At 37.1% G+C, this 24,055-nt stretch overlaps 1 protein-coding gene across 1 annotated transcript in view; it reads left to right on the forward strand.

The window, feature by feature from the left end:
• DDX10 (DEAD-box helicase 10) overlaps positions 1 to 24,055 on the forward strand; it is a 166,044-nt gene that overhangs the window by 26,189 nt on the left and 115,800 nt on the right. The window contains exons 10-13 of the mRNA XM_061374426.1: positions 1,869 to 1,970; positions 6,875 to 6,962; positions 11,496 to 11,584; positions 19,452 to 19,926. Coding sequence (XP_061230410.1) covers positions 1,869 to 1,970; positions 6,875 to 6,962; positions 11,496 to 11,584; positions 19,452 to 19,926 — 754 coding nt within the window. The remainder of the gene's footprint in view (positions 1 to 1,868; positions 1,971 to 6,874; positions 6,963 to 11,495; positions 11,585 to 19,451; positions 19,927 to 24,055) is intronic.

Raw genomic sequence — 24,055 nt, forward strand, 5'->3', positions numbered from 1 at the left:
ACTATGCTGTGACAGTGTTTATAGTTTTCAAACAGTTCTGCAGTACTGTTTTTGCCAAGTGAGAACTATTTATACTTGGAGAGATGTGGGCTCCCTGTATTCCATCTGAAATGACTTTCATCATATAATGGTATGATTTGTGTTTGGTGTGCCTGAGAACGTCCTTCTGTGTTCTCTGGCCTTCAGCTGAAAACCTCTCTTCAGCCAAAAAGTCTTGACTTTAAGACTACCTTAAATAGCACTTATGTTCCCTTTTCTATGCACAAAGACTGAGCTGGTGTTCCATTCTGTCATTTGTGAGCTTTTATTGGAAAGTTATGTTACCTATCCTGGCATAGCCTTGGTCTGTGTGATATCAAAGAAAAACTAGTAACTCCCACTCTTCTGCTGCTAGTTTATATCTTTGGTATAGTATCATTTCCTTAATGGTTCTCTTGATGGAGAAGAGCGAATGCAACTGGAGTAAAGACCCAGCGAGGGAATATGTGATGGACTAACAGAAGCAGAAGATCTGTAAAATGGCAATAGATTGAGTGGAATAAAGATAAAAGAAACCATTAACTTAACAGAAAGGACAAACCAGATATGCTGAGGATGGATGAAAAGTTTTACCAGGGTGAAAAATAATTAAAATTGAAAAACTGGGAAAAAAATTCAAAGAGAATTTTCTGTTTCAAATAAGTGGAGCACTTAGTCATAGAAGTGTACGTATAGACTTACAATCTGCTGCTGCTTAGGGACTTCCCCATATCTCTTTTCAGTTTAGAGCTGCTTTACATAGTAATTTACCAGTCTCTTAGTTGGCTTTTTCCCACCCATTGCTCTCATCAGTTGGTTGCGAGTTGGATTCTGTCCAGTTTTGTCATCTTTCTGAAATTCTGTTGTAGTTTTTTTTTAGTGTAATGGAGGACTTCATGCAATATTTTCCTATCAATCTGTACTCTTAAGAACTGTTTTTAAATGTAAATGAAGAAACAATATCTGTGTTATGATAGATAAGGGCTTAGATAATGCATACATGCTAACTGATCATTACTGCTTCTTTAGTAGGACTTAAACCCATTGTCTTGTTTGTTTATTGATGCTGTTGGGTCTTTTTTTTTTACTCCATGCATCTCATTAAGTTGCTAAAGGTAGGACCTGTCATTTTTTTACACAAAGAAAGGACAGGTCCTTGCTTTACCCTGTATCGTGAGTAATTGCCAACCTCGGCTATGCTTGATACAGCTGTTCAGTGCACTGAGGAGTGAATACTAGATTGAGATCCTGTTCTTACAGGATTGGTCTGATTATATCTTCTGCACCTAAAAACTGCTCTTGTAAATGGAAGAACTCCTGGTTTTATGCTTTTCTTTCAGTGATGCCTTTGTGACCTGTTAAAAGATTAGCTTTTATTGAATATGCAAGTAGTTGTTTGGGGTGAAGGCACTTATCCTTTCCTAGCTTTTACTTTCTTTGCTTGTAGGATATTCAAAGGAGAATCAATTGTTACTAAGTGTTAAGATTTGCCTGTTGCTAAAGGGTGAATTCAAATAGCCTGATCTTCTAGTATTGTAAGCTTTGGTCAGGTGCCATTTGATTGCCACTAATATTTCTCATCCGAGGAAAAAAAGATCCGCTAATCTGAATCCATGTCTTAGCCCCAGATGTTTAGATCTCTAGATGTATTTTGAAATAAGCTCAGGTGGAGATTATTATCAAGTCACTTAACTGGTTTGCCTCTTCTTTTTGTTTTGTGAAGTGAGGATTTTTGACCCTTTGGGATGCTTCTAAGGAAGCCAATGTAAATTCTTGGATACTGAAAGCATTAACAAAAGTTGTGTTGTTTGCATGTTTGCTTGAGATCTCTTTTTTATTCCCCTCACCAGATACAAAGAAGGTGGTGAAGCTTTGTTAGTATTGCTTCCCTCAGAAGAAAAGGGTATGGTGGAACAGCTGGCACAGAAGAAAGTACCCGTCAGTGAAATCAAGTAAGTGACTAATGGTCTATCTGTTATTCAGCTTTCTGCCTACAGGAATATTGTGTGATGCGCGTATGAAAACCGTGGTGGAATACAATGCTTGAGTTGCCTGGAGCTGGACAAACAAGGGGGATCATTTTGTTTTGGTAGTGTTGTAGAAGGAGGAGAACTTCAGAGGTTTACTATTCCATCCCTTTCTCAAAGGCAGGATGAGCTGCACAAATCATTCTTATCAGGTGCTTGTCTAAGTTGCCAATTAACGTATTCACAATTTCCTGAAGTGATCTCATCTATATGCAGCAGTTCCTACCATTAACATCTTTTCTTCAAGTGTCTGATAAGCTTTGGAAGTAATTTAAGTGACATACTTCCTTTGTCCTGTGCCAAGAATATATGGAAAACGATTTATTCTCTTACTCTTTGCAACTATTTTTTATGTAGTTAAACATGATCATGCTACCTCTTTCTCTTTGTTTGCAGATTAAACAATTACAATTTCCTTACTCTGTCCTTGTATATTTCTTATGCCTGTTACTATTCTTGTTTCTCTTACCTGTTTTTTTCTTTAGTTCTATACTATTCCTGTAATTTGTCATGATCTTTCTAAATCAGTTAAAGAGAGGAAATGGAAGATGTGGCTAAATGGTCATTTTACATACTAGAGAGAGTATTCTGATGGAAACCTGTAGACAGCCAGTGCTGTACAAAAGACTGTACTAAACCTAACTGAAAAGGTTTACATTTAAGGTTTAGTTTTACTTTTTAAAGTATTTTTGATGTATAGGATATGCCATTTCCGAGACACTTGTGAGCTGCATTTACGAATCCTACTTCAATGTAGCAAACTATGTATACAGTAGTTACTGAAGTAAATACACCTTTTCTGGTCAAACGTATGTTAGCAGTTTGGTTTAGAACATGTGTGAACTTCAAACATGAGACAACTCTTTCTGAAACAGTGAAAATGGAGTCAAAGAACTACCAGAAGTCTTAATTGTACTTAACGCTTTCTTTTGAGGTTGCTGTTAAAAAAAGCACACGCAACAGAAAACAACAACAACAACAAAAACAAAAACCAACCAGAAACCCCCCAACTGAATGTGGACAATATCAGTAAAGAAACAAGTTAAAGAAACTGAATTAAAATAAGATACTTTATTTTCTTGTAAGCGTTGTAGAGCTTTAAAAGGCTCTGTTGTATAGCCACCACAGCCTAAGCAAATTGTCTCTTTTTCCAAGCTTCATCTTTTTCCTTCTTAAAATATTTATTAAAATAATTTATTTGAATAAACATCTGATCTCATGTACTTTATAAATATTTCACCTAAGCTCTTAAATTCTTGAGTAACGCAGTTAATTGTTTGAACAGCTTATCACAGAAAATGGTAAAAAAAGCCTTTTTAGCTTGTATTTACCCATGTAAATCCAAATCAGTATTTTTGTACCAGAATAACAATTCAATTTTAATAAGGCAAATATTTCCCTCCCAGTAAATGCATCTTTTATTTATAATACAAGTTAGATGTGTTTCTCCAAACATCCGTGGCTGCATCTCTTAACACATTCTTGCTGATCTGATGGAAAACTCTCTGGTTGATTTTTTTTTTCTCCTTTTTTTCTTAGAATATCACCCCAAAAATTCATTCTTTTACCAAGATACTAAGACATATGCCCATAATAAAAACATTCAAGTAACATTCTGAACTGGAGTCATTATAAGCAAGGTCAGGGCTTTTGATTGACAACAGATTTGAAAAACCTGCCCCGAGATCCAGTTTTTTAATGTGCAAAACATACGTTATCAGTATTTGTAACATCATCATGAAGAGGAATTCTTTACCTAGAATTGTCTGCCTAGTGTGGGTAAGGGTTAAATGGTTTTAGCATCATGCTAATAAGAGGCTAACTAAAATCCTTAAAAAAATATAAATAATTCCTTGTAATTACTTCTGGTTTGCAAACCAGTTTCATCCTCAAAAGTTTTAACCACGAATTTGCTTAGGTTGTTTAATTCTAGCCACTTTCCGAATTAATACAACCATGGCATGATTTATCAGTTGATAAATTAATGAAGAAGTTGCATCAACCCATGGATCATGTTCCAGGTCTTCTGTTCAAGTCTTCTGGTCTGGTTTGTGCATATTCATGTAATATTAGATTCTCAAGAATTTTGAGTCTTACAGTCTAACTCACATGTTAGAAGGTAATGAGCATTGCTCACTGCCAACAGGGTTTAACTTTGCAGGCTTCTGAAATTCATTCTGAAGGTTTTATATTTCTAAAACATCACTGTCAATTAAAGTGTGTGTTTTGCTGTTCTAGTTAGCCTATTATTTTGTGTAAGAATCACAAGAACCAGTCTTCTGTCACTTCCCTTTTTTTGTATTTTCTGAATTGCAAAGAGCACTTTTATTTCATTTAGACAGTTTTTTAAAATAGTTCCATAATTTGACAGGAGAGAGGGGAAGAACTTTTTCTCTTTTCCAGAACACCTGTTCCAAAGGCTAGTGTTTGGGCACTTTCCTTAATTTTGAATTTTAAATATAAGCTCCCTGTGGAGCTTGTTAGTATCCCATTCCTTTCTAATCAGCACAGGCTGTCAATTTACAGCTTTTAACAATATATCTCTTTTTCATTGTTCAAACAGAGCAAGGGAAAATGCAAGTATGCAGTAATACATACTGTATTTTAAAGCATTCACATACAGCAAAAAGCTACTCTGAAATGATAAACTATTATGTACATACTTGTAAGGAGTCTATAACTTCAGAGTTTTTGATGCAAGCTGTAAACTGAAATTATTTTTAATAATACCTTGAGACTACTTAATTGCATTCAGTTTTGAGTAACATGATAAAAGCTGCTTCCTAAGGGGTTACCTTTGAGATCTGTGCTCACAGAGTAAGAAAAATAAACAGCCTAATTAAAATGACTGTCAATATCATAAAATCCCCTTATAGTCTTTACATTGTTGGTTCTAACTTACTGGTTCTTAGCTGTTAGGCAAGCTTGTAAGCTATGGTAATTCATTTAAGTGTTTAGTTTTTAGGTCTGTCTCTCCAAATAGTCCCATGTATGTAATCATAGAATCATAGAATGGTTTGGGTGGGAAAGGACCTTAAGATCATCTGGTTCCACCCCCTCTGCCATGGGGGGACACCTCCCACTACACCAGGTTGCTCAAGGCCCCGTGCAGACTGGCCTTGAATACTGCTAGGGATGGAGCATCCAGAACTTCTTTGGGCAACCTGATCCAGTGTCTCAAAGTGAAGAATTTTGTCCTTATGTCCAACCTTAATCTCCCCTGTTAAAGTTTGAACCCATTGTCCCTTGTCCTATCACTACAGTCCCTGATCCCTGATGAAGAGTCCCTTTCCTCTTAGTATTCGTCCTCTTAGTATTTGTGCTGTTTTTATACTTGTTTTCAGTCCTACTTTAAGCTTTCTTCTTGAGTTTCAGATCATTGTAAACATTTTTATTTCATCTAGCCAGCCTTTTTACTCTTCCTGCTGTCTTTCCTCTGCAGTGAGGTTGTAGACTTTGTACCTTTTTCCTTTGTTAGTATCATAAATATTTTAATTGTCAACTTCTCAGTCTTGTTTCATAGACTAAAATCTAGAAGAGTCTTCTATTTACTTTTTCCATCTTTGGTGTCTTGTGTGCATTCTGTCCTGCTTTGCATTTCAAAGACTTGGTCAGTTTGTTCCCCACTGAATTTTTTATGCCTCTTTCTTTGTTTTCTCTTAAGTCTTTACACTTTCAGAGCAAATTATGTGCTGGCTTGAAACTGGAACTCAGCTTTTTGATCTTTCACTAAAACTGTAGCCACATAGCTCTTGTGCTCACTACAGTTTTCCACTGTCTGTATCTGACAGAGATAAGGAATTGAAATGGTGAGGGAGTAAAGTTTCATTCTTTAAAAATTAAAGTCATACCCTCCAACCCCTTGCATAATTGCTGCTTTCATATTTAGTAAGAATAATAGATGATCATAATGTCTTATATGACAAAAATAACTATAAAATGTTTCTTACCTTGTATTTTAATTGGTTATGTTTTTTTAGAATGACTTATTGCTATGTGAAGAGGTTGTGTTTGGTTGTACAGTGCAGGATAACATGGCACACAGGAGCAAGGACCAGATTGAAAAATCTGTGCATCTCTTTTGACCTCTGCTTGAGGACTAACCTCCTATGATGTTTTGTAGTTTATATGATATACTCGAGTGGTGCTAGCAGATCAAAACCAGAAGTAGGTAAGGAAAGATCTGGGCAAATAAACCTGGATTAGTGTAGGTATCATGGGTGTAAGTGTAAAAATCCAGAGTCTGGAAGAGGAATTGTATACCTTCTTAGTAGGTTTAATGACATTTGCTGTAATAGTTACTCTTCTTTATTCACTTGATCAATGTCGTGAGGACCTCTTAAATTTGTTTAATCTCAGTATGCTTTATTTTTGCTCATCTGGCTGTAAGAAAGAAGTACCTAAATTTCAGCATTCTCAGGACAGTGGATCTTATTTAAGCTTGTCAAAAATGCTGTGAATTTTGTTATGAAGACTATTTCAGTATAAGGTAGCACTGTAATTCATTATGTTTTTTCTATTTGTTTTTTTTTCTCAGCGTTTTTATAAGTTCAGGAAGTACTGTTGATTTTGGCTTCACTGAAAACTGTCTCTGGATAAAAAATCTGAGCTTCCATTTGTCTTTTATATATTAATTGTTTGAGGAGTGTATACTTCATCGTTAATACGGTTCCATTCTAAGCGGTTTCAGAGTTGTAATAACTAACGCATATTAAAGCAGTGAAGAAGATGTGAAAATACTCCTGAGAACTTAATAGGTGCTTATTTTTGCATGTTCTAATAATAAAAGCTAACTTTTTTCTTTCTTCTTTTTTTTTTTTTTTAATTAGAATTAATCCTGAAAAACTTACAGACATCCAAAAAAGGATGCAAGCTTTCTTAGCTCAAGATCAGGAGTTAAAAGAGAGAGCTCAAAGGGTAAGTCATCTGCTGCACTATAGCTCTTGAGGTATGCTAGTTAAATTGAGCTGCTGTTGGCATAACTGACCTGCTCAGGTATGTCCTAGAAACAGTACTTGCAGCTGCTGAATTTTTCTGACTTTTTAACATTTAAACAATGGCATCTGTAGAAACAATAATCATGAATCTACAATTCTGTGTATTAGCAGTTGGTGTAAGTATGCCTGTCTAGCCTGTTTAAGTTGACATAGGCTCAACATGGGCTCATGACATTGGTGTCTGAAGAGCCAGCTGACCTACTGCTGTCCAGCCTAAATTAAGGCAAATACTTGAGGACATATTTATTTTAGAGTCTTGGATATGAAAGTAATTTTTAATTTAGTATTCACTGCTTCTCAGCTGTTGGAGGGGGTTTTAATGTTTTGTTTGAGTCTTTCCCAGCTATTTGAGACCTGAACCTGGGGAGGAGGAACCCCATACACCAATACAGGCTATGACCAAATGGTTGGAAAGCTTTGCAGAAGGGAACCTGGGGCATCAGGTTGTCCTAGTGAACAACACGGTAAATTTGAGCCAGCAGTGTGCCTTTGCAGCAAAGAAGGCCAACTACAGTCTGGGTGACATTAGGCGCAGTCTTAGTGACAGATCAAGGGAGGGGGTGCTTTTTGATGTTTAGGTATCCCAGGTGTTTGAAGTGAACAAAGAATTACTTCTAGCATGTGGAATGCTTCATCCAAAAGTTGCACAGGCCAGATGTACTGGGGGCATATTATAGTCAATTGTAACTACCACAGGAAGTTGCAGTTACACGAATTTGTATCAGAAGTGACAGAGCAGCTGGCTGGAGGATGAGAGTAGGAGGAAGTCAGCATCATCTTACTTGGAATGAAAATACTAACAAACCTCTGTTTCTGGGATTGGCTTTTTAAGATCTCTTAAAAGGCAGAGAGATATCATTCTGAATTGGGCCAAATAAGATAATGCTGAAGTTTCAAAGTAGCACAAGAATCAGATCAATCATGAGCTGTCTGAGAGTGTCACAGATAAAAAAAATAATTTTGAATTCCTTTAAAATAGCCATTTAATTACCCTTTCAAACCATTTTTTGTTGCAGTTTTTCATTTGTGGGTAGCAGTGCTGTGTCATCTTACAGACAAACTTATATACATTCAGTTTTTGAAAATCTTGAAGTATGGACAGGTGGTTTATTATAGAAGTGTTCTCCTTAGTAAGATTTAATTAAGTGTGAGTGTTCAGGCATACTGTGCAAATGTGCCCCAGTAGTCTTAATGTATCAGTGAATAAAAGAATAAAAATGATCCAAGTGAAATTCTAACCTTGGATCCTTATCTGGGATGCTGGGTTTCTCAAAGGCATGGATGTTGTGCTGTTTAGTGTGTCTCTTGCAAGCTGCCAAATTATTGACATTTGTAAGAATTAAATACCTGAATGGATCAGATAGCAGTGAAAAAGCACAGCTACGCTCAGAAGTTCCAGTAGGATGTAGTTTACTTTGTTGAAGGCATGCATCCTCTTAGCTTGTTGATTCACTTCAAGAATATTTTACTTTGTTAAAAAAAAAAAAAAAGAAAAAAGAAAAAGAAGAAAGTAAGTACTTGATTGCTAATTGCTTCAGCAAACTTCGTGTTTCATTTGACAGGACATGGTTCCTCTGCCTTTGCTTGTAGAGAGGATGAATCAGACTGGGGCTTCTTTGAAAACTTTGCAGTTTCTGTTATGGACTGATGCTGCCCTTTGGCATTTCTTGTAATTTTAATATTTAATCAGTTCATCCAGTTCTGAAAACCGGTTTAAAAAAATACGTGTTTTTCTTGCTAGTTTGAATGTTACTGTGTAGGGGTGGTAGGATACTGAGGTGATGTTTGTCTGTTAAACCTTCATTACACCCAGAGGGATGTGCCTGAGATTCCAGTCATACCCTGTTATTTTGAGTTCTGTCAAAACAGCACATAAATTGAATTGGATGGGATTTAATATTTAAAACTATTATCCAAGAAATATATAAATGAATTTAAATATAGAAAACTAGAAGAGCATATTACTTGTTGACTTATGTATCTCTAGTACAATAATCTCAGGTGGTTTTGGGGGCCTTTAGCTACTATGGTAATAGAGCTGTTATATGTTCCCCAACCGTAACATCTTCCATAATGATGTAAGTTAACTTACAGAACATTTTTGTAAAGTTCAGTTATTTAATAAAACCTCTGAAAGTGATTTCAAACTAGCGAAAATAGCAGAGGACAACACCAATTGGTAGAAGAGTAGGGAAGAAGTTAAGGTTGGCTAAACTTGTTCTCCCTCTGCTGTCTAGATATGTGTGCAGAGTGTGACCGAGTCTTACGAGAATTGTATAAAATCCAAGAGGGATGACAGCATTTTAAAAAGAGCTCGAAGTGAATGTACAGAAACCAAATAAAAATCAAAGAAGTCATTTGCTCTTTTTGTGTTTCATTTCTCTTCTTGTAAATTAGGAAATTTCTGTGCTGTATCTAACTTTTCTAGTTTAGGTGTTGAGTGTTCCTACTTTGGTGAAGTGTTCAATGTCTAAAATAACAGAGAATGCGATCAGCTGAAGACTTTAATCATCATACTATTATTGAATGATCTCTGAAGCCTCTTACCTTAATTAAGATATCTCTTTGAACATAGAGCAACACCATCCTGCATACACTCCATGACAAACCTGGTTAAGTGGGCTGAACCCTGTTGACAGCTGGTAGATGCGAGTTAGAACATCTGGCATTTGTTTGGCGGTTCATTCTTAGTTGTTGTAAGGTTTGATACCCATGCAAAAGGTGTGTTTTTTCTGCCCCTCATCTATCATTTATAAGTTTCTGGACCATGTGTACCAAAGATAGACTAGTAGAGTATGTGGATGGCTTTGTAGGTTATCCAACAGGCAGAATGAGATTTCTACCCTGCGGCGTGTAGTGACTCATGTAAATCATTGGATCTGCAGCTCTCAGATTCACAGAAAAGATATTTCTGGTTCAACCTGCTTTTTTCCACCTGTCACTACAGAGAAAAAAGAGGCTCTGTCATTTATTTTTGTCACTTCTAGCTAGACAGCAGTAGATTAATGAGATCTGTCAAATTTGAAGCCTTTCTGGTTGTCTTCCTAAAATGATTAATAATTTAATTTGAGCAAACAGGTGTGTTATTCCACACCTCATTTCAGTAGCAGTTGAATGGATTATGCTAGCACCTTCCACTGCTAAAATTAATTGAAAGACGTAATCTAGACAGGAAACTATCCAACAATTTAGCATTTGGAAAAAGAAGCGAATGAAAATTTACTTCTATAATGAAGTGTTGGGCTTGAAAAGTGTATCTCCTAGCTCTACATATCTTACAATTAATAGTTTTTATTTCAGTTTGCCAATGGAAGAAGTATGACTTTTTGACATTAATTACTGTCTCTTTGTTCTTTTTGCCTTTGGAAATGTTTATTCTCTTTTAAGCATTTAAAGAATCTCCATAAGAGATCAATGCTCTCTAACTGCTGGGTCTTTTCTTCCTCTATCTCAGGTTAACAAGAATTTTATTTTTTTTTTATAATTCCACATGAATTATTAATACAATAATTTCTCTGATAGGCATCTGTAGATAACAGAACAAGGGTGTGATTATAGTATGCTTGAATATAACCCTATGAGCTTAATTTGCTATTGCTACTAGTGTTGCTGATTTAAGCGTTGTGGTAGGAGTTTTGGCATGTGTTAGAAATTAGGTTACGAACAACAGAAATCCAAGAATCTTTTCTGATACTTGAAATATTCCAGTATTTATGCTGCTAATTATAGGCAGAAATAAACTATATAGAAGAACCATGAGAAGATTAAGAATCTCTCCTTTTGGGAAGAATGAACGGAAAGTGCAACACCAGATTAAGTTACGCAGTTATGTGGAGCTTCCAGTTTTCTTGGTTGAAGTCTGGGATTAATTGAAACTTCAACCTTGAATTGGTGTTAGTAGACATTGTACAGTGTATTTGTGTTGGTCAGCTGAGTTGCATTCATTGTGCGTATGTAATGAACTGATGACAAATGCAAGGTAATGATGAATTTCCATAGGCCACAGTGAAAGTTGAATTGCTTTCTGTTAGAGGCTAAGATTAAGTTTGGACACCTCCGATTGATAGCAGCACAGTCTGTTCTTGCTTCCACATGATTCAGATATCAGTGTAGCATGAAAACATTCAGAAAAGCTGGGAGTAAAAGAAAGAACTAGTGATGTTTCCCAATTTGCTTTATGTTATTCTAGGGAAAACATTACAGACTGTTGGGAAATTCAGCCAATTAATGTGCATTAGTGAAATATTTGGATACTTGAAGTTCCATCATTTCTGTAGTACTGATAAATTTTAATCGATGGGTATTGTGTAAAAGAACTTTAGTCAAAATCAGTATTAGACCTCTTCATAGTGAAATTCTATTTTGCATTCAGAGCAACAGCATAATGTTAGTTTAATGTGTTGGAAATTGAATGGTTTCCTTTTTTTGTTGAATACTTTTATTTTTCTTTCAGTGTTTTGTATCCTACTTGCGTTCAGTTTACTTAATGAAGAATAAAGAAGTATTTGATGTTTTCAAATTGCCTCTAGCAGAATATGCCCTGTAAGTATGATCAGCTTGGAAAGCGAATACTGCATAGTGAGTTTTGCGGTGTGTAATAGGTTTAAACAGCTGTTTTGACTATGTTAACATAGAACTGGACAATCTTGTAATGTATTTACAGTTTCATATCTATGCTGTGCTTTTGAATAGTTTCAATGATATTCTTGGTAGAAATTACATTTAAAAATAAGGTATATCTATAGAGAGAAATAACTCTTCTATATTTGCTATACACAATAGAAGACAAAATTTGTGAAGTAAAAGAATGATAGGTTTGGATTTTGTTGTGGTTTTTTTTTTTTGTCATAGGTTTTTGTTTTCTTGCCCTCCCCCCACCTCCCCCTTCACCCTTCAGCCTCATAGCTAAATGCCCACCTGTGAAGTGTAGTATTTAAAAAGAAATGGTCATAGCTAAAGGTCATTGCAGTCTCATTCTGAGTGTGATTTAGACATTGCTTTTGGACATAAATTACTTTCAGAAGATTCAGTGTACTTCGTAAAGATGAAACATCTGCGCTGGACTGAATAGAATCTTTTTTACTATGTCTATTTTTGTATATACATGTGAATCATTCTACATTTTGTATGGGAGGGAAATTAATTTTGACAGGTTGACTTTACAGATGACAACCACCTGAGATTGTTTTAAGAGTGAAGTTTTCAAATAATCACATGGGACATAGGGTAGTCAGAAGGGAGCAAGAAGATGCTCAAAGATGCATGGTAAATTAATTTTATGTCTGGAATTTCATACAGAGAAGATTTAAGTCTTCAAACTTGTCAACATGTGGCATAATGAACTAAAATGTGACAAATTACTAGACTCTAAAACACCTGGTCTTCCTGTGCTGTGCTGCAATTAACATGGTTGTGTTTTTTAAGGTACATAAGCCTATTGTAAAAGAAGCTTTCTTACTTTATGGACTTAGAAGTTTTTTGAAAAGGGGAACTAATAGAAACTTGAAAAATTTCACTAGATACATTGCCTGCCCGTTCACCTGTGTGATTTGTCAGCATCTTTAAAACCTAAAAGCATCTTAATAGGTCTGCTATTCTGGATGTAAGGAGTAGTGACAGAAGATTAGGGCTGAGAGGGAGGACCACACAAATTTAGCCAGTGTGTTAAGAAATCAATTGACAGACGGTAGTAATGCTGAATTTTCAGAATTCCAGTGCCTCTTTATGAGTTTCAGCATGGTGTGGCCATCTTGTATCTGATACTAATGTGGACAGAGTAGTCTACAGTTCTGTTCTTCTCAGGCCTCTGTGCCAGGATTTAATCTTTCATCAAAGTCAGTTCTAATTCCAGCTTTGCAAAGTTACTACATTAAAGTGGAGGAAACCAGACAGTTGTTTGGAGAGAGCAGGAGAGATTTAGTCAAGGGTATGAAATATATGGAAGTTTAATCAAAAAGTCAGAACACAATAAATCTGGGAGATAATTTGGAGATTCTGCTCTAAATGAACAGTTTGTTGGCCCTCTTCTTAGGCACTCTTCAGACTGCTGGTCTGCCTAAATACACTCTGCGGCCCCCTTTTCTATTCAGTGTGCATCCACTTATATAGTGGATCAGTCAGCTTAATTTATCTGAAAAGTCTTCAAAGTCTGGTGTGTTTGAATTCTGCATTCAGAAGCGACCTTGCTTTACGTTCTGTGCACAAACCTGTGGCAAAGCCTGGATTCAGAATCTTCTCTTTTGTGTGTATTCTCTAAAAAATATTTCAGCCTTTCTGTGGAGATTTTCTGCTAACTTGATAGATGTTACTCCACTAAAAATCCTGCAGAGAAAATAGGCTGCTTAATGCCCCTTTCAGGTTTGTGTTTCAGTCTGTCAGGATGTTGTCCTTTTTTTTCATTGCTCTTGCCTGGCATGTCTGTCCACAAAGATTCTTTTAATCTGTGTTGAGTCTGTAGAAAAGCAGTTGTCTTTTTGATTTTTATATGTTATATAGAATTACTGTGTGTTTAGGCAAAATAAAGTGTGTGTGCGCATGTCTATACATTTATACACATATGTATTCTTGAGACTGATCACCTCTAAGCTGTGATACATTAGTATTCTCTCCAGTATCTTCACATTACAAATCGCTATCAAGAATAATGTGCTGGTGGAAGACTTGCAGATCTTGTGTTAATGTAGGCAGCCTTTAAGTTTGGTGAAGGAGAACCTTGATGCTTGCATAAAAGAGAAATTTGTCTTCCCATTGCAAAGAACAGCTTTGAAAACATAAGAAAATGTAAACAGACAACAGGGTGGAAAGGAATAATTAATTAATCTGGCCTGTCGGTTAGGAGACAAGGTAAAAAGGAGGCAGGGATCCCAGGCACTTTGTTAAATCCTAAGATACGTACATACCAGTCTCCAGGGCAAATCTTAGCAAGTGAGCATGCTGAATGGACAGGTTAGTCATAGCTCTATGGGGCTGCAGGCAAAGTAATTTCCTCTGTGGATTTCCTCATGTCTTCCAGGAGGAATGCAGCATATTTTTATCTGGTTATCCCTGTATTAGTACATAGAGAATAAATAAAGTAGGTTGAAGCCAAGTTATTTGTCAAATGTCTGATAGACACAACTTAGTACCCAGCTAATTTTGCAAGTATTGCTTACAGATCAGTGTTACAAAGCAGTGGGTGCTGTCAGGACTGAAGTGGGTGATGCCAGGATACATGATCCATCTGTCAGCATCAGTCTGTCCTCTCACTGAGGAGGGAAAGCACCCACTTTACTCTCACCACAGTGCCCCTGGCTGTGGATGTAGGCCTGACCCTGACTGGATGGCCAGGGCAAAGGGTTTTGTTTGTTACCTTGCTCCAGCTACCATGAGCAAGCACAGGGCTGCCTGTCACAGGCCGCCCTCAGGCAGCACCCATCACAGGCTTTGCACATCTCATCATCCCTTCGCTGGTTCTGGGCTCTCCTCGCTGCCCTTGTACTTCCTCTTCTACAAGCCCAGTCTCCTTAAAGAGCCTCCCCCAAGTTACTGTTTCCCAGTTGTTTCCAGTCTTCATGCACCTGTAGCCACAGTTACTATTTCTCATGCTGTTACCTAGTTAATCTTAGGCTCATATGGTATTATTTGTGAACCTCAATATTCCCTTCAATGATCTGTAGTTGGGGCATTTCTCATGCAACTCCCCCTCAGCCACCTGGAGGTCCATGAATCCCTTTCTGAGCTTTCTGTAACTACTTCTGTAAGCTTCTGAGCATTCTTGATCCTGCCATAGAGATCTCTGCACAAGCTGCAGTGTCCTCTCTCAGTGGAGGGTCATTATTCTCTTAGTCATCATCCTTGTTTCTTCTAGGATCTTGAACTACCTTCTCTCATTTTACAGCCAAGCCAGCTATTGACCTTCACTTACCTTAGAAGTAAATGTACTTGCATATGCATGAGTTAGCAGTTCCAGTAGAATGACTCTCAGAGTTGGCTAATCCAACTTACTTGGAGAAATGCTCTGTAATGCATCTAGAAATACTCTAGAAATCTGTTGCTTATGCTTTGCTGTGTTGCCCTTTGAGCAGGTGTCAAGAGTGGCTTAAATACCAAAAGCACCGGTGCCTGCAACTGCAATGTGGAGGCTTCTTTTAGTTTTGTAAAGAAGATTCCATCTTGGTCTTAGAAGAGATTAGATTCCAACCATGACATCCCCTTTGTTGGCCTTCTTTTTGATCCTGACCCATAAAATGTTGATTAGCTTGGCACTCATTATTAGAATAATTTGAGCTCCCCAAGGTGGAGGGATAAACTGGCTAGTAAAGTAAACAACACAGCAAAAGCAGTTTCTCTGTTTGTTTTGGTTATTAATTAGACCATCTGGAAAGCCTATTAATTCGTATTTGTGTCATTTCACTTGATTTGATTTCCCCTGTTTTCAAATGGTTGCTCATCCTGCCTTTTGAAAACATTTCAAATGTTAAATGTAGATGTAGCATATATTGCAAGGCAAGTAATACACATTTCTTCTGAAATAGCTTGTGGGAGGTTTTAACCTTTTTCAGGCTATTTTCAGTTTTTGTCTGAAGCTGTTCTGCAGTACAAGAAATCACTGTGCTATGTTTTTATGGGTTCAGATAATTTCAAAGAGGTTCACTAATAGAATATATCTTATATTTAGTGAATGTAGTAACCTAGTATTAGAATGAGGCACTAACTTGTGTATAATTATTGTGCAGCAGTTTTGCAGAAGTGACCTCATCTTCCTTACAACTGGCTTATATCTCAAAAAGTGCTGGAAATCCTCTAGGTGCAAGTTAGGAGCTTTTGTGACACTTAAAAATTGAAAGATTGTACTGGTCTTAAATTTCCTGTTTAATTTGTTCGTGTAAGGGCAGAATTTGCTGACAGTGTTGAAAATTGTCCTTTTAAAGAGTTGAGACATTCCCAGCTTCTCACCCCTTCCAGATAGAGGCATAGTGAAGTTATCGTGTTAGTGTAAGTGTACGCAAGGTCTGTGTCTAAGCACAACTAACAAACTTCAGAAGAGGCAGTATTTTAGTCTGATACATCATTCATTTGAATTGATTAAAATTAATTTTTAAAAATAAAATGTTTACTGATATTTGAATTTCCTTATTCAAAAGCAAACAAAACTCGCATTCTTAAAGCTATACAGTGTTCTTTCTTTGGAGTTTTTTACTCTTTTGATGTATTTCCTGAAAATCTTTGTGTACTTGCTTTGAATTGAAGGAGGTACCTGAACACTGCATGTGTGTTCAGTTACAGCTATGCATTCCCTGCTCAATGTTAGGGAATAGCAATGTCTGGCCACCTCAGTTTCTGTTGATGAATAGAACTGTCAACTGTACTTTCATTTACAGTAGTGAAATAATCCATTGGTTTCAATATTGCTTTTAGTAGCTGATTTAAGATGTCTGTCTAAAAGAGCTTGCTCTGAAGAAGTCATTGCATGTCACACCAAAATACGAAATAAGATTGTTTTTTGGTTTCTCACCTGAATTGGTGTTGCTTTTTGAAAGCTACCATAGTCTGAGGACTACATTGTGGTTTTAGCATGTTTTTAGCATGTTAGAATTTATGAAATCTCACTAAATAACTTCCCTGATTTTTGTGTGTCTTTATTAGAAAACCTTGTGTATTTCTGATCCCAGAAGAGTATGTGAAATGCTATCACTAAAATCAAAGAATATCTGTAACTTCAGTTGGAGTAGAATTGTGGTCTGACTGCCGTCTAATGAATTAATGAAACTGATAATTGCACTTCCTAGTTAATGGAAAGAAAATCTAGTTCATATATTCAGGTTTTTTAGTATGACTCTAGATTTGGCAAATTATTAAGAAATAAATTCTAAAGAAACTGTTAGCAGTAATAAAGTATGTTTGCCCCAAGTTCTTCATTTGAAATACACTATGGAAAAGAAGCAATAATGAGACAAAATGCTGACTTTTCTTGGAGAAGTTATGTAGTTAAAAGTGTTTGGGCATTCTCTGCAGACAACTTTAAGCTTCTCTACTGTTACTTTCTTACCAAATTTCACCTTAAAACCTCTTTCCCCCAGGTCTGAGGGCTGTATTCCTTTGGTTCAGATGTCACTTGAATTCTTATTGCACTAGTTTGTTTTTTTTCGTAGGGTTGCTAGGCAGTGTAGAAAATTGGCCAGCACTAACTGATAATTAATTTTATGCAATTATTAAAGTAAGACATCAGTGCAGAACAGCAATCTGGCAGGTGGGATTTCTTACTTGAATGAGAAAAGCTGGGGTGAAGTCTCCTTCACATCATGGGCTTTTTTTGACTTTTCCAGCTTCTCCTGTGGAGAGAATAGTTTCTTCACCTTGTCAAGCTTTTCTCTGCAGCTGTGATCCTGAGCTTTGATACTAGATGTGGAGACATAGAAGAGAAGCTGTGATGGAAATCAGAGTTTGCAACCATGTGTACTTGTGTCTGTCTGCATAAGAGAAGTGAACACAGATTGAGTAGTTGCCATACAGTACTGCTTCTTGCAGTACCTTGTTAGTGGTTGACAGCAACACTTTATGTAGAATAATGTTGTGAAATCTGAAAAAGCAAAAAAGTGGTTTTCTTGCAAATGGTTTTTTTTTTTTTTTTTGCTATTTAGATTGCCTTGCAGAAGCTTTCATTGACATTGTAGCGATCTCTTTATCTGTGTTTCATTGTGCCTGGTGTTAAGGTCCAGTTCCAGGTTTGAATCTCTTCCAGCTGCTGCAGTGAAGCATTACATCTGCTTTGTTTGGTTATTTTTGTTTCAGTTAGTCAATAGGCCAAACTTCAACACATAGTTTCATTGCAGAGGTAATTAGGTTTAGCTGTCAAACACTGAAACAAGTTTAAGGTTGCTGGTTGCTCCAGTTTCAGTTCTCAAATGTGTTGTGTTATCATTGCAGCAGTGCACTGTCAATAAATGTGCAAAATACACTGGATGAAAAAATCTTCTTTGATTTTTTTTTTTTTTTGTTTCATAAAACTCCATTTGCTTTATTACTACTGTTAATTCCTTGTAGAATGGCAGTACTGGTTTATCAAAAATACTTAAGCAAAATGAACTTTACATTAAAATTAAGACAGACTTCTTTGAAAAAGTTGCTCCTTGTGTGAACAGTGTGGGCTGCTTTTTTTGGGGTGTGTCCACTTCTCAGTGCGTTAGCTTGTGGCCACTACCAAACCCACCCTGTTTAACCACAGGTGTGGTTGCGTTTGGTTTCTTTCATGCTTGTTTGTTATCTAAGCAGGGTGCCTCACCTGTTGACTACTCCGTCCCTTGGGCTACCATTAACAGTTCAAGGCTCTCTGGGGCCTACAGTGCACTCTTGCAGCTCTGCAGTACCATTGGATGCTTCATGGACTGCTCATAATGACATTTCCACCAGAAAGTATAGATTTGATTTTTCTCCTGTGATGCAACTCAGGTTTCTTTATTCAGACCTGTGTGGTGAAGAGAAGATATAATGCTATCAACTTGAAACGAGCAGCATTGAGAGGAGAGGTGGTGTAGAACTGAACAATCTGAATCAAGAGACTGGTCTTTTATATTTCTGTGTATATATGTAGCCATTTTAGTTGGTTAAATACTCCTTTGTTAAGTATACATGCAAGCTCTGACTATTATAAACTCACTACCACTTCTGTATTATGTGTTTTGAAATGTAGCTGTGGTCTCTGTGTGTTCCTTGCACAGTGCCAGTGTGCCCTTACATTTTTTATTCACCTGATGAGAAGATTCGTAGTCTCTGAAAGAGGCTTAAATACTGCCTTTTTTGAGCTTGGATTTGATAGGATCAGGTTTGATATGCCATGAAAGTAAAGTCTTGCTGTAAAGGGATGCAGGCAGGAGAGATTCCCTTTGAGGGAGAAATGTCTTTTTCATAGGTTTTTCTGCATCATTCATTTATCCATACTGTGTTTGCTCTTCTGATCTTTCAGTCACCATAAGATGGTGGGGGTAATGTTCTGGCTGCATTTTTAGCAGTGAAGGACATTGAGAAAGGTCAGTGATGTCTCAGTCCTTGACATGACATCCATATATCCTCAATACCAAATTACATCGGCGTTTCTTCCACTCTATTTTACTGTGAATCATAGACAATCTATTTTTGTCTACAGCTTTTCAGGTTCTTTGTTTGCTTTCTTTCCTGGGAGGATTTGTAACTGTTCTTAAGAGTTCTCAGTTATTTCGTCTTCCTTCCTGCCTTAATGTTAGCTTGCAATTTTCAAGCTGGATTGTCTTGTTGTAGGCCAAGTGCTGTTTTGTAAGAAGGTTGGTCAAAATGTATTCATACAAGTTACCATAATTAAAATTGAATCAGTTGAGTCATTGATGAGCGCCTCTAATGTAGTCAGATTTTGTCTCTGCCTTTCAGATTAATTTATTTGTTTTATTTCATACTTTAGATCACTTGGTCTTGCAATGGCTCCTCGTGTGAGATTTCTTCAGAAAGTTCAGAAACAGCTATCTGCAAAGGAGGCAGCTGATGGGACAGATCACTTGAAGGAGGCAGAACAAAATAAAAATTCCCCCTCCTCAATGAATGAGGAAGAAATGGAGAAATGTGGAACTAATTTCAGTGACAAGGTGTCTGTTAGCAAAACAAAGAAAAAAGAGGGAAGGAAAGAAGCTGAAGAATGTTCTGCTTCCAGTGAAGGTGCTGAGGGAAGTGATGAGTCTGAGGATGAATCAAAAGAGGTATCGGAGGATGAGAAGGAGGAAAAAGAAGTTCCTGTACCAAGTAGGGTACCAAACCCAGACTCTGTACAGTTCTTTGAAGGTGATGATGATGACGACGATGATGATACTAAAGAACTTGATTTACTGACAGTGAAACAACGAGATGTTTTTGGTGTGGAAGCTAAAGATAATCCAGCCCTGGTAAGTGCACTTTACAGTAAGACTCGTGCATCTTGCTCCCAAAAGATAAGTGGTGTGACTTACTCTTTTAACATTTTACGTTATTAGCATAAAATACTTTTATTAGCATAATTAATATTCTTGTAGTTGCTTTAATTTATGAATAACATGATTTGAATACCTGTGAAATTTTGACAGTTTTAATTGTCATTACTTGCTAATTTGCTTCTACCTCTCTAAATAGCTGCCACTTTCAGTCATAATTTTGAGGCTGTACTGCAGCTCATGGCACCAGGAACAAAATTGCAATACATGATGAGGCACTTACTGATACAGACCATAACAAACAATATTTACAATAATGTAACCTTCAAACCATGACTTTTACCTTCAACAGGACCTTTGCTATTAGGAATTGAGCCAGTATCAGAGAGTGAGAATGCATGCACTTTCCGTAACGCATGGTTGTAAAGCCTTATTAAAAGTATTCATATAGATCTTTCATTTCCCTGGGGAGAGGCTTTATAATTCAGGATTTCTCTTGAAATGGGTGTTTTGACAACTGCTGCTTTCATTTAGTATTTAAATACACTGTTAAAGTACAAGTGCTTTTAAAATTTTATTATTTCTATAAAACAGCTTTGGTACATGCGTAGTGTGAATTTTTTGTGTATCCTTTGCTATCTAGCTACTGTATCTCTGTAGTAAAGAGATCTAAGTGAAATAACCATCTGGTTTAGCAAGATGTTTTTCTGAACTTAATGCATGTCAGGGGAGCCTCCTGTTAAGCAAAGTGTTTATTTTTCCAACTGGTATTTTAAATCTTTCTTTTCCTGTGCTGTTATTTAACAGCATAGGGCACTTGTCATGAACTTATGCTAATCAACCCACTAGCTGCATTTATAAGCAGTGTCTTTGCTTGTATAAACTAATTTTGTCAGTTAGCTTTGTCAAGGATGAACAGTTGCATGGTAACCTAACGACTGCCTGCACTCTCTCCTCTACTATGAGGAGCCTGCTGCAGATTGCCATCTTGTCCGAGAACTATGGGAAGAGGATGCTCCTGGAATTATCTTTCCGTTCCTGTTATTCTAAGCCTGAGCTGTCCTGCCCTGGCACAATGACTGCCGGGCAGTAGCTTATGCTTACTAATAATTTTTGTATTAATCTCTTTATTAATAAATTTCAGTTTCACATAGAGAAGTGTCCTGGGTTCAGCAGTAGCAGTCATTTTTCTCCTTCTTAGTAGCTGGTGCAGTGCTGTGGTTTTGACTTTCAGCGTGGGAACAGCGCTGATAACACTGATGTTTTTAGTTACTGCTCAGTAATGTTTAGTCTCACCAAGGACTTTTAGGGTCTCATGCTTCCCCAGGGGAAGCTGGGAAGAAGCAGAGACAGGACACCTGACCCAAGCTAGCCAAAGAGGTATTCCATACCACAGCACGTCATGCCCAGTATATAAATTGGGGGCAGTTACCCAGGAGGGCGAGATCACTGCACGGGTAGGGCTGGGTATTGGTCCATGGGTGGTGAGCGGTTTTATTCTCTTCCCTTGTTATTTCCCTTATCATTATTATTACTGGTTGCAGCAGTAGTGGTTTGTGTTATACATTAGTCTCAACCCGTGGGAGTTACATTCTTTTGATTCCCCTCCCCATCCCTCTGGGAGTGGTGGGAGGAAGGGGGGGAGTGAGCGAGCGGGCTGCTGTGTGGTTTTCTGGGTTGCCAGCTGGGCTTAAACCACGAGAAGAAGAAATTGCTGTTTTGAAAGATTTTGGCCTTAAAGAATAATATTGTCACAGCTTTCTTAGTGCTTCCACAATTTTCCATTCTGACATACACAGACAATTTAATGTTGCTTTTGAATGTTGGAAAGTGAATTAGGAAGTTTTGTTCAGAAAATGGTAAAAGGAGAAACTTTGATGTAAAAGAGCATCAAAGAACAAACAAAATTTTATGAAGAGTAGCAGTGATTTAGAAGGCAATTTGGAACCTCACTGGGTAACCTTCTAACAGTTTTTCAGCATTAACCATTTATAGACTAGTTTACACTTTGGCAAATTGGGCATTATTTTCTGTGATTTAGTGTTGATAAACTGCAGTAGGGGTTAGTGGTTTGTACTTGATGTGCAAGTGTGAGTGACCTTGTATCACCCAAAACCTCTTGTACATGGGGGCATAATAATGAAATACTTAGTTATTCTTCTAAGCAATTGTGAACAAAAAGGCAAAAGTTTCAGGATTGGTATCATTAAGAACATAAATATAATTTAACTGATCTCCTACAGAAATGCCTATGGTAGTGCAGTATGTAATTTTTAGACAGTAGAAATGCAGAGCATACTACGCCGAACTGTGGGAACTACCCTTGGAGTCTTGATTGATGTGTATAGTGGGTGTAGTGTTTCTTACCTTATGGTGCTGTGAAACTTTTTGGTAAATCATAGAATGCTTTAAATGAAAGGATTCTGTTTTTAGTAGGAGTAAGAGAATAAAGGTTTCTGTCACTAACCATATATTGTCTTTTAATGTTTTGGTATACAAATACGCATAATAGAAATTACATTGAAAGATTTAGGCATTGTGTGTCTTTTATTTCATGTGTATATTTCAGCACCACATTTTGGGGATGTTAAAACCAAATTGGTAACTTGCAACACCTTCTGTATTTTTTTTTCCATTTATTTTCTGGATAAAAGTTTTGAAGTGATTATTGCTGCATTAAGGTAGATCAGTTAATATCCAAAGAATTAGAGAGAACTGATGCCTTGGGGTGAAGTGCTGAGCAGCATGAGTGCAGTTTACCTGTTGCTGTGTCCTTCTAGGGAGGACTTGGGAACCAGTTTGACGGCAGTGTAAAGGGTCATTGCTGCATGATACAAGGATAAGGCAGTGCATTAATTGATAGTATCAAATGCTGCAGAATGTCTAGGAGTATGAACATAAGAATTTATACTCTGCCAGCTCAGTTAGGTGTTTTTTTTTCTTTTTGTTAAATCTCTTCTGTGTGCTAAATAAGATGAGAGTCCTGTGGAAACATTAGTGTGTAATCATCTAACTTGAGAGATTATAAATATGACCACAAAGGTTAAATTCAGTTTGCATTTATGCTGTTAATGTGTGTGATTGATTTTACAGTTTCGCTATTTTTACATTACGCTTCTTATTGACAGCAAAACAGCCCTGCTGCAATTGTTGAGCTGCAGGATGTTTCTGTAAATGGAAACACTATGCTCAGTTTCATTTTTTGAATAGCTGTTGTTAAGGCACCATTGCATCCTCACCCTTGTGTCTTCCCTAGCCCCTCCAGTGGAAGAAGGAGCAAGGAGAGCTGTTAGGCTGGCTCCAAGTATCCTGTGTGGTGGAGTAGTGCCCTGGCCTTTGATTGCATGTGAGGTGGGCTCGTCTGTCTTTGTAACAAGGGAAGGGAATGAGGCAGAAGGAGCCGGCTTTGTTTGCACTGAAGATGGAGCAGAAGGGGATTTACGTGACTTTCTTAGCATAATTTGCTTTTGTTGAAAGTCCATGGTACCCAACCTAACAGTGAAAGGTAGGTGATGGTGTGGAGTCAGACACATACGATGTTAGTTCTTCTAATAGCACAACTTGTGGCTTCATTCCACTCTTTCCCCTTATATGGCCCATGGCTGTGTGTGTACCCTGTCTCCACCATTTTGTGACAACAGATAGGAAGAAAACTCTGTTCTCTGCATTGCTGCATAAAAGAAGAAAACTTGGGTAAGGTGAAAGACCTTGACAGATATTACAATTTTGTTATGAGCTTCTGAGCTCATTTTTTTAAGAGGTACTCACTACTTGCCCTATTTATGAATTTTATTTAAGCATGTCAGGATTTTTAGCCGGTGATATAACTCATGGAACTTATTTAGAAGTAGAATGTTCTTATGCATAATAAGAAGGTCAGCTGTATGCATAGAGCTGTTAGCAGTTATGCACTATTTAGCTATTGTGTTAACATGGAAATGATTCATTTAAAGTGTATTTAACAACATTAGCGCTGCTGATGTTGCAAAGACTGTACGTACTCCCTGGTTATGAACTTTGTTTTTAATGCTACTTTTATGAAATTGGTTGTTGCATTTGGAAATGCAGAGATTATACTTGTTAAACTTCAAGCATTATTTTGAGA

This window comes from Neopsephotus bourkii, unplaced genomic scaffold (assembly GCF_033783945.1).
Source record: "Neopsephotus bourkii isolate Nb327-2 ecotype Australia unplaced genomic scaffold, CSIRO-AGI_Nbou_v1 NB_1638, whole genome shotgun sequence".
Taxonomy (NCBI): Eukaryota; Metazoa; Chordata; class Aves; order Psittaciformes; family Psittacidae; genus Neopsephotus; species Neopsephotus bourkii.